The sequence below is a fragment of the Terrapene carolina genome, unplaced genomic scaffold (genome assembly GCF_002925995.2).
Source record: "Terrapene carolina triunguis isolate 2854851 unplaced genomic scaffold, T_m_triunguis-2.0 Scaffold714, whole genome shotgun sequence".
Taxonomy (NCBI): domain Eukaryota; kingdom Metazoa; phylum Chordata; order Testudines; family Emydidae; genus Terrapene; species Terrapene triunguis.
Window position 1 is genome coordinate 6,047,978 of NW_020665065.1, and position 10,004 is coordinate 6,057,981.

The window sequence follows — 10,004 nt, forward strand, 5'->3', positions numbered from 1 at the left end:
TCTAGTAAAACAAGCCACTAGAATGAAGACAGGTGGCAGGTATATGCATGCTGTCAGCAGCTGAATCATACAGGCCACGCACTGATGGGGTCTGACTGCAGCGGAGATATCCTATCTCCTAAAACTGGAAGGGACCCTGAAAGGTCATCAAGTCCAGTCCCCTGCCTTCACTAGCAGGACCAAGTTCTGATTTTTGCCCCAGATCCTTAAGTGGTCTCTTCAAGGATGGAGTTCACAACCCTGGGTTTAGCAGGCCAATGCTCAAACCACTGAGCTATCCCTCTGCTTAGCCCTTTCTGCTTCTCCATTCTTCCAGTGATTGCCCCAGTTTTGTAAGGCAAAAGTTGTCATGGGGAGAGCAGCTCAGGCTTGGCTCATGAGAGGTGAACAAGTAACATGTATTCCTTGGCAGGGACGCCATTAGGTATTTAAAGGTGGAGACTAGACAGTTTTTTGGAAATGGGAGAGGCCTCTATTCCTTAACCTGGGGCCCGAGTCACGGGTGCCAGCTCCGAGCACCCTCCCTAGGAGGGCTGGGCCAAACGCGCTGGAGGATGCTGCTGTCTCTTTGTGAACTGGTCTGGGGGATGGTTTTTGCAGCGAGCACGGGATCCTCCCGTAGTCAGAGCCGTGCGGAATCGCTCCTCCGGCTGAGTGTACGTGCATCCCCCCTCTGCTCCATCCCAGTGCCAGCCCCCTCCAGCTGCAATGAACCAGGCCAGCAAAAGGAAGGGCGGGCCTCCCTCTCTGGTGGGCAGGGCTTCAGAGGAATCTGAGCCGCAGTCGGAGGAGGGAGGATGATAAATATTGCCCAGAAGCGACAAGCTAGCCAGCCTGTAGCTGCCTGTTCCTTAGGGAGGATTGCAGAGCTCGGTACAATCCCAGGAGGGCTCCTCTGGCTTTGCAAGACCTGATCTCTGCAGGGTTGTTGGAGGCCTTTCTGGACGTAGGGGACCCGATTCTCCTCCCCCGGCTGCTTTGGAGCATGGCTGGCAAGGTGCATCGACTGTGCACGGGCTGGAGCTTACTGCTGCTGCAGGTGGGTCCGTGGAGCGCTTTGTTCGCAGGCAGGAGCACGTGCGTTCGCTCCAGCTGCTTTCTGCGGGCTCGCCTCGCGAGGAAAGGTTCTCGCAGACAAGCCTCAGTCTAAAGAAACTTTCCTGTGGCTTTAAAACCTGTTGGCCCCCTGGGCAGCTCTGTGCAGCCAGCTTAGCTAGGCACGTACATTGCATATGGTCTCCCTTCCCTGTACCTTCTCCCTCGGCAGTGGTGTCTTGTTCTCACCAGCGGCCGTTTCTTTACGTGGAAGCGCTATTATTTATTGATTAAATTCCCTTCTCTGGAGACGGACTTAAGCCACAGTGTTCATGGCGGGACCCCTCTGAGGGTTTTGAGCGCGGCGGGGATATTTGATTGTGCTTGCAGTTATTTCCAATGTGATGGATTTAACTTCCTGCAAACGCGCTGGGAGGCTGAGGTTATAAATTGAACGACAAACCTATATGCAGCTAGCCAAGCAAGGGCCTCTGAGAATCGGGGCTCTCCGCCTTTGGCTATCTGCTTCCATGCACGCTCGGGGTTTGTATCTGATGCTGATTCCTTCCTTCCCCAGGCAGCGCTCTGCTCTTCCCAGAGTAACTGCGATAGCCCCGACCAGTAAGTAAAAGCTCTCTCGCTATGGCAAAGGATTGTTCTGAAGCTGTTTTCATCATGATGTGGCACAGTGGAATTCTTTCCTGACTTATATTTAGGCGGCTGCTTGGACTTTTGCTGCTCTGTGGAAAGCCTCTGCCTAGGAGAACAACCCACGAATTTGATTAAGCCAGTTCAGCTCATCTTTTCTTTTCTTTTCCTTTCAGTCCTACCTCCTCAGGAGGTTGGGGTGAAAGATCCTTTCATTCATACTTGACTCTGTTCTTCGAAATGCCGTTTTGCTGTCTTTTCCTCTCACCGGGTGTGGATTGAGCTCCTTTTTGTAGTAAAAATAAGTGCAGCCTCCAACATGTTCACTCTAGAAAATCAGCTAACTTTTGAGTAACTCCCTTCAATCTTCATATTCTGATTATATCTACTATGCTAAAATGGCACAAAAGAGTGAATACAGCCCATTGACTGGATGCATACATTGGTTTTCTATATACTAAATGCATACAACTTGCTAAATGTAATACTGTTTTTCTGCCTCTCTGGCAATTTGGCTATTGGAGAAGTGATGTCATCTTTTTTATATTTAAGGGCAGCTCCCATTACAGCACTTTTGTTTGTATTACAGCCATGGCAAAAGAACTATAAGAATAATTTAGGATGAAAAAGCTGCCTTAGGCTGGAATTTTCAGATGCATCTAAGGGAGTTGTGACTTTCAATGGCTAATTTTCTTAGCCTAAATAGCTGTCTATCCAAGAAACTAGGAAATATCACTAGGAATAAAGAGTTTGTTTTACAATTTGCATTGCAGCATCTGAGTTGTCTTTAATAGAGGTACTGTTAAATTGTTTACAATGATCTTATGAAACAAAGTACAGAGTTCGTTTTTAGCTTCATTTTCTTAAATTGTTAATTGCCTTTTCTACTCTGCAATTAGTGTGAAATTTAGTTGCTTTGTTACTAAACTTAATATTTGAACGTAGAGACTGAGATTAGTTATCCATCTTCATTTCCAGGTGTGCTCGGAATAATTCTAACTGGACTAGCCTGTGGTATGTCTGGTAAGTTCAGATTTATTTTACTTAACGTACAAGATGTTTGGGAGATGTAAACAAATAAATAGTGGGAATGGGTGAATAAAGACACACTTCTCTGATCCTGAATCAAAGAGGAGGACTTAGCCACGTCTGCCTGTGGCTAAATGAAAGGTGCCGGAGGAATACAACCCAGACTAGCTAGCTGAAAAAGTAATCAATTCCATACAACGTGGGACGTGTTCCTAGATGAGTATTCCATCCCCATAACTCTGACCTGTTACAGCTTGAATCCAAAGCCATTGTGCACCCCTTCTAAACAGACAACTTGCTGAATCTTTGCTTGGAGAAGGATCAGCAGTGCAGTGTGGTGGACTTGTCAGTTCTTGGCATTGCATCAGGTTTTGCTTATCCGTGAGCTTATCTCTCTCTCCGTTTTATGGGAGAGAAGATGGTTGGGTTATGATGTTCTTTCTTTCACGGCTTGCTGAATTCCTTGTCATTGACTGATGGGTAACCTTTTTTTATTGGTTCATTTTATGACTTAAAAAGGGGAGAAAACAAATAGGCAAACACTATTGTAATAGACAGATCAGTCGCTCCATTATATTGCAGACTACATGCATCTTGGCTTGTAGGTACAGAGTGTACATGTCAGGATGTACGCCATAAAACTTAATGAGGGAATACAGTGCAAATTGGCCAGTGTTAACAACAGCTTAGCATTTGGACTAATTTAGGCTTCTACAAATATTCTAAACCCTCTCAGTGGGAGTTGATATGCAGAACTGTTTCAAAAATTAATTGACACTTTAAGACTGGCTTGAAGGCAGCTGTCAGCATTTATAAACAGTAAAACGAATGTATCATAGTTTGCTGTTCAGAACTGCTACACTATTCTAGCAGTGTACAGTAATCATCACTTCCCTCAGAGGTCCATCTCAGAATGTGGAATCATGAAGGTTTATCCTCCTAGCTCTTGGAATGCTAGGAAGATCTGATTGGTTGGTGATGAGGTCATATTCTGCTCACTCTGTTGCAATGTTTTATTGTGAAGTTCCAGCAAGCTTTTATACTATGAAATGTACAAGCCAGCACTGAATATCAGTTACTTCCTGTTCTGCCATTGCCGTGTTCTGAATTTTCTACCTTTTATTTTTTAAAGTAATCTTAAATGGCCCGAGACTCTAGGAATTTATAGCTGCGGATCAGAAGTTAGTTTTGAAGAATCTAACTTCCCTTCTGATCAAAAAAGAAACCTGGTTTTGCTAAAACAGCAATTTCATAAGGGTTGTGCTGGGAGTGCAGGAAACCATGGTTCAGATCCCCCCGGGGTCAAGGAAGGTATTGGATTCCCATGGAGTACGAAAGCCTGTGGTATGGAATTTGAGCTATTGGTCAATGCAGGTTCCAAATTCCAGATTTTGTGGGTGAGGGATATGTTTGTGTGACTCTAATACTAATAGAAATGTTCTCATTAAAATTAAAGAAAACTGTTTGTTTGGATTGAAACATCTGCTGTATAATTTTGGTTCCTTTTCATTGTCATCTTTAGTAATCTAGGAGTGCTAAGAAGGAATTATTTTGGAGGCATGCTTTTGATCTATCAGTATTACCTTTAAATTGGTTGGAGGAGAGGAGGGAAACAATATTGTTGGGGTCTCTTCTTCTTCTGACCTATGTATGTATTGGGAAGGGAAGGAATCAGAACATGGAAGTCTGGTGTGTCAGCTGTTCTGGAGCAGCTCCCTCTAAAGTACCATGAGAATACTTAAATCTTTGACCTTGGGTCTCTTTCTTTACAACACTGCTAGGCACTTCTTGCAACCCAATCCCAGCCTGGCACGCCTTATTGCTTAACTAGCTCATGAGAACACTTAACTCATTCAAGAACACTTTCAAGAATGGAAAAAACTTCCAGAATTTAAATTTGAGAGGGGAGCCAGAAGCACCAAAATCTAGATTTTAGGTATATTGGGTGGAATTGACCCCTGGTAGAGGGCCAATACACCATTAAATGCCTATGCCCCATTAAATCTCACTTATGCACTATTTTGAGGACTTAAGTGGTTCAGAGGTCTAGATCTGGTTTTGTGTAGAAGTCCAGATGGGAATGCTGGGAAAACAGCACCTTTTGAAGTCCAAACTCTTGCACTGCCCTCATTTACTCTGTAGAATACTGACTTAGGCATTGTGTATTATGAGGTTATACAGCAGTTAGAGATGGCACCACAAAGATACACACTGCACTATAAAACTTCAGCAATGCTGTATAAATACAAGCCCTTGTCCTGCAAAGATTTACATACTTAGCCTTAAGCACATAAACAGACTCACATGATTCAATTAAAGTCAGTGGAGCCATGCTCACTAACACTAGCTGAAAGTCTGGCCTGTGAATTTTTTAACTTAACACCATCCTTGAGTCAGGAAGGGTTTAACAGGTGATCAGTAGCACCAAAGCTTGGGGATATTAAACTGGCTGTTTTGTGACTGGCTTTTCTCATGCTGGCATTTACACACAAACGGAGCCAGCACCAATAAAAAAAGACTCCTATATAGTAGGTAAGCCAGGCCTTGCAACGAGCCTCCTTGGGAGTTAAATCTCTTCCATTCATGGAAGAGGAAAAGCATCGATAATAAAATAATGGGCTTCTCTCTCCTTGCATCTCCTAGGCTGATTCTACTGACAGTGTTCATGCTCCTGCTATGTGGCATCACAGCGAGCTGCGTGAAGTTCTGCTGCCGGAAGAAGAGACCCCCAGTTCAAACCTTCCCTAGACGCCCCTACGATATGACAGTCATTGCCGTTGATGGCGATAGCACTGCCCACAGCACCGTGACCTGTGAGTGTTCTTCAGGGGCTTTTATTCAGGGGTGTTTCAGCCTCTAATCCTGGAGATGCTAGCACTTGGGTGTGCAATACTCCTGGCACTTCACATCTTCAAAGCAGACACAAACTAATCCTCACAACACCTCAGGCCCTGTGAGGTGCTATCATCCCACATGTTGTAGATGGGGAAACAGAGGCAGAGAGAAGCTCAGTGAGCAAGTTTAGTGCTCTAAAGGTTCAAATAAATCCCTGATGGGCTGGCCTTGGGCATGTCCTCACACATCCATTCTTGCCCCGCCATCTTGTTCTACCTCACATTTGTCCGTTCCCGCCAAACTGCTTCTTACAGGAGCTATAGCACAAAACCAGAATGGTAGAAGCCCAACTAATAAGTCTCCTGGTGTCTGGGTTACAGCATGTACCCATTATGTCAGACACCTCACTGTAATAACTAGATGGGTCTAAACAGAAGCATTTTTTCCTGATTGCTTTCTGGATGGGGCTGGGTGGGTTCCATCTATGCCACAGTTATAGATGCACTAATTTACTGGAAAAATAGTGTCAGGTCTTTATACAAAGATGTCTTTTATTCACTTGTTCAAGCCCTATTGTGCCTTCTCTTTACAGCGTACAGCTCTTTCCAGTACCCCCAGAGCACCCCACTTCCATTTGGGGATATGGATAGGAGCACCATGTCTCCCCCAGCCTACAGCCTCTATGCAATGGAGTTGCCACCCTCATATGATGAGGCCATCAAAATGGCTAAGCCCTACATCGAGACGGTGTTGGTGGGCCAGAAGCTCAATGACATCCTTGAGCCGGTGGCACCAGAAGAGCCAAATCAGCACCAAGGTTCATCTGCTCCTGTGGCCAGTGAACCGGAGACACAGCCAAGTTCAGAAGAACCACAAGTTGAAGCACAAGGCCAACCTCAGCTCTAGCCCATTTAGAGGGAAGATAGAGCAATACAAGGACCTTGAGAAGTACTAAAGACATTAAAGGTTTGATCTTATATGCAAGTAACCATGGGAAGATGCCTAATCTGATGTCCCTAGCAATGATCTGTCATGTGGGAGGAATGTTTCCTGCAATTGCAGTAATCTTCTGTTGACGCTTCTAGGGTATTAAATGAAATAGGAGGACAGCAGTTTAAAAATAACCTGTATGGGTGATACATGGATGCTACCTTGTGTCCTGCCAATGAAAAATAATCCCTTGTACTGATATAGCAATGAAAAGGGCAGGGGCATGGTTCTGCGATAGCGACACCTTCATTAGATGCCAGAATGACGCAAACAGTGCATTGTTTCTGAACAGAAGATGGAGTTTCCCAAACTTGAGACAGAAATGGAGTCTTGAGCAAGTGCAAATTCAAGAGCTTCTATAGCTTGTCTCTTCTTTTGAGAAGGTTAACTGTCCAGCAAATTGCTGAAGCACTGAACTCGTTGCTACGTAACGGCGAATGTTCTTTAAACTGAAGGAAAATGGCACCCCAGGACTCTACTATAGTTCATGAATTGAAATGCACATTGTTATTTCCACAGTGATGGGGAGAGACAAGGGAAAAGACAATTGTGCCGGTTATAGGAGACCCGAATCATTAAAAAAACCCATCATTTTCAAGATGGGGAGGGGGAGGTTGATGCTTGTTGGTTTTGTCAGTTACAGTGCAAATTAGCCTCCAGGAGAAACTTCTGTACATGGTTTGGTATTAAAATATTTCAAGTATTCATGCTTTTTGCTGACTGAACCCAATGGGTTTGAAAAATGAAATGATCTGGTAAACATTGAATGCCTTGTCAGCACAAAAAGTCGGTAGTATGAATTTCAGAAAAAGTTAAAAGTTAAAACTGCAGTGCTTGACCTTCTTATGGGATTTTTATTTTATATTTCATTGATTTTTTTTTTTTAAACTATAAATAAAATTTTAACCTTTTAAAGCAAACCATCTGCCATTGTGAGAGCTAAGTAACCTAAGATAAGAGTTACAGAGAAAAGTGTCCAATAAAAATCTCTTCAAGGAAAGATCTGTGAGGCATAGAACAATAGAAATGAGCATTGACGGGATCTTTCATATCATTTAGCTCAACTCCACACTGTATTTCCTTGGGACTGTGGGGCTTACACACTCACCATTTTTGTGTGTGCATGGAAACCGTATAAACCTTCTATCCCTTAAAACTGCAGGTACAAGTAATCCTAGTCCTTTGAGCTTGAATAAGTTCTGATTGTTCGGATACTTTTTCCAGTGGCAGTGTGATATTCTGTCTCCTCTTTACTGCAACTGTAGGGAGGAAACTGAGTGCACAAAATCTTTTAGAAAAAAGGGTAAAGTGCACTCAGGAGGAGGAAAAAGATGAAGGTAGGAAAACCCACAGCTGCAACAACTGCACTGGGCAAAAAGCCCCATTGAATAGGGCAGTGGTCTCCAAAGTGGGGTGATCCTTGGGGGTGCGCGGCAGGAGGAGCGGGTGTTTTTTGTTTTTGCTTCGTCAGTTCGGGCGGGAGTCGGAGCGGCTTTTTTTTTTTTTTTTTCTTAGGCAAAAATGATAGAGCCGGGGCAGCAGGGGGTGCGTGCTCAAAATTTTTTTTACTGATAGGGGTGTGCGATCAAAAAAGTTTGGAGACCACTGGAATAGGGCACTGCTGCTGCTTACCCAGCAGTAAGCATTTCCAGTACCCATCTAGTAGCTGTTTGAGAACTGAAGCCCTACACACTGGTAATGACTGAACTATCAGAACAGTGCACAGGACCAAGGCTAAAAGGGAGGGGAAGCCACACCAGTCTCAAAAGTAAGTAGTTCATTGTGACATAGTTAGCAAATGTGTGTTTATTGCAGAAAAATATCCTCTTTGTGAGGGAAGCTGCAGTGCCAGGAAATAAACCTAGAAGGAAAAACATCCCTAGTTTCTACATGAATGAACCACTGCTCTGTGGGGACTAATCTATGATTGCACTGCTCTGGAAAGCTGTTTACCGCTACATAGCACAAAGGGAAGCAACCCTGGCTTCAGTTAAATTCTTTATTTTGGAATGCAGGTCATCTTTCCCGTTTCCTGTTTTTCCTTTAGCCATCACCAGCTTTCAGACTTGTGAGCTCAGCCTTTCATTAGAGGGGAATGGTCTTTGTAGATGGGGTTCAGGTTGGACTATCCATTTAAGATGAGAGGTGACAAGGGACCATGGCAGGTGGTGTGGGTGTTATGCCTTTCCCACTTCCATTCTTGTTCTCTAGGGAGGGTTTATTTTTATCTAGTTTCTGGAATTACAACAGAGACCGGTTCTGCTGGTATTTCACTCCTGGGACTCTCATTCATTCATCTGCACTCTCAGGTGAAGGAGTGCAGGTACAAAGGGGGGTGGGAGGGAAGAGTGATGTGTAAACTTGTATTTCCGTTCTGACAGAGGTGTTTGGCTGGGCCCTGGGGCTTTTTTTTTTTCCTCCTAGCCCTATTCTCACTGGTGACATTTTGTTTTTAAGCTCCCTACCGACTGGAATTAGTGACTAGTCTGACTTGTCTAGAAGCAAAGAGGCTCAGCTGGGGTTGGAAGTGAGTGGTAGTTTTAACACAAACCTACCAAGCCAGGGAATTCTGCACCAACTTTTAGCATTTAGTTTTTAAAAAAAGAAGAAACTGATACCGTTTTCTGTGGGATTTTTTTTTTTTTTTTTTTTTGGCCTGAGTTGTGGAAGGCTCAATTAAGTCTTACTCTGCCCTGGTGGTGGGGTGAGGAGCCTTTTGAGACCAGATTGAAAGAGCAGAAAGAGAGGAAAATCACGATACAACCAAATAGCTGGAATCTGGTTCCTAACATTTGTAACTGGCTTTGCAAAAACCACTCCTGCTTTTGCCACCTGTGATGGTACTGGATGAACAAGGGCTGCCAAAGAGGAGTAGTACTTTAGATTTGCAGCTCCCATTGGCTTCAGTGGAGTTGTCCCTGGTTCAGCACATCTGCAAATTGGCCCAGAAGTCCTGGTGTTTGGTAACAGGAGTTCATGAGTATATGGAACACTCTTCTGCTGGCTGAAGTAATTAGGGGTGTTTTGTACAGCAAACTTCACAAACACAAGAAGTTACTTGTTTGATTCCAGCCCAAATAGGAACTTAATGACTGAGTTAAGGCTGCTGCAAAAGACATTTAATGAGGGGAAATGATGATATAGACCCTGAACTGCACCTGGTACCTCAGTGTGGTTGGGACTGCCTTTCTCAGATCACGAGCCACTGACTCGCTGACATACTTTGCTGCCCAAGTAGCCTTGTTGCTCAATTTACATTTCCTCCCTGCTGGAGATGAAATGGTATAGGGACAGACCACATCACTGACTCCACTTAGCTGCAGACATAACAAAGAGCAAGGGCCTGACCTTGCTGTCCTTGGAAGTCGTTTGGTTGTGGACTGCAAAAGAAATAGGAGTAGGCCCCATAGTGCTTTCCAGCCTGGGGTCTATCTCTGCAGTTTCCTTTTTTCTGCACCGTACTTTTC

The 10,004-nt window shown here is 44.3% G+C and overlaps 1 protein-coding gene across 1 annotated transcript; it reads left to right on the top strand.

Moving 5' to 3' along the window:
- Window positions 1-766: 766 nt before the first annotated feature.
- On the top strand, window positions 767-7,457 carry TMEM52 (transmembrane protein 52). The gene is made up of 5 exons (XM_024207887.2): window positions 767-1,039; window positions 1,613-1,656; window positions 2,662-2,706; window positions 5,356-5,525; window positions 6,140-7,457. The coding sequence occupies exons 1-5, from the start codon at window positions 986-988 to the stop codon at window positions 6,451-6,453; spliced, it is 627 nt and encodes a 208-aa protein (XP_024063655.1). The 5' UTR covers window positions 767-985; the 3' UTR covers window positions 6,454-7,457.
- The last annotated feature ends 2,547 nt before the right edge of the window (window positions 7,458-10,004 follow it).

What these genes read in the sequence shown, in the direction of transcription:
- TMEM52 (XM_024207887.2), top strand. Translation starts at nt 986, where the DNA reads ATGGCTGGCAAGGTGCATCGACTGTGCACGGGCTGGAGCTTACTGCTG. An exon ending in AACTGCGATAGCCCCGACCA is followed by an intron (nt 1,657 to 2,661) that starts GTAAGTAAAAGC and finishes CTTCATTTCCAG; the next exon opens with GTGTGCTCGGAATAATTCTA. An exon ending in TGCCCACAGCACCGTGACCT is followed by an intron (nt 5,526 to 6,139) that starts GTGAGTGTTCTT and finishes TTCTCTTTACAG; the next exon opens with CGTACAGCTCTTTCCAGTAC.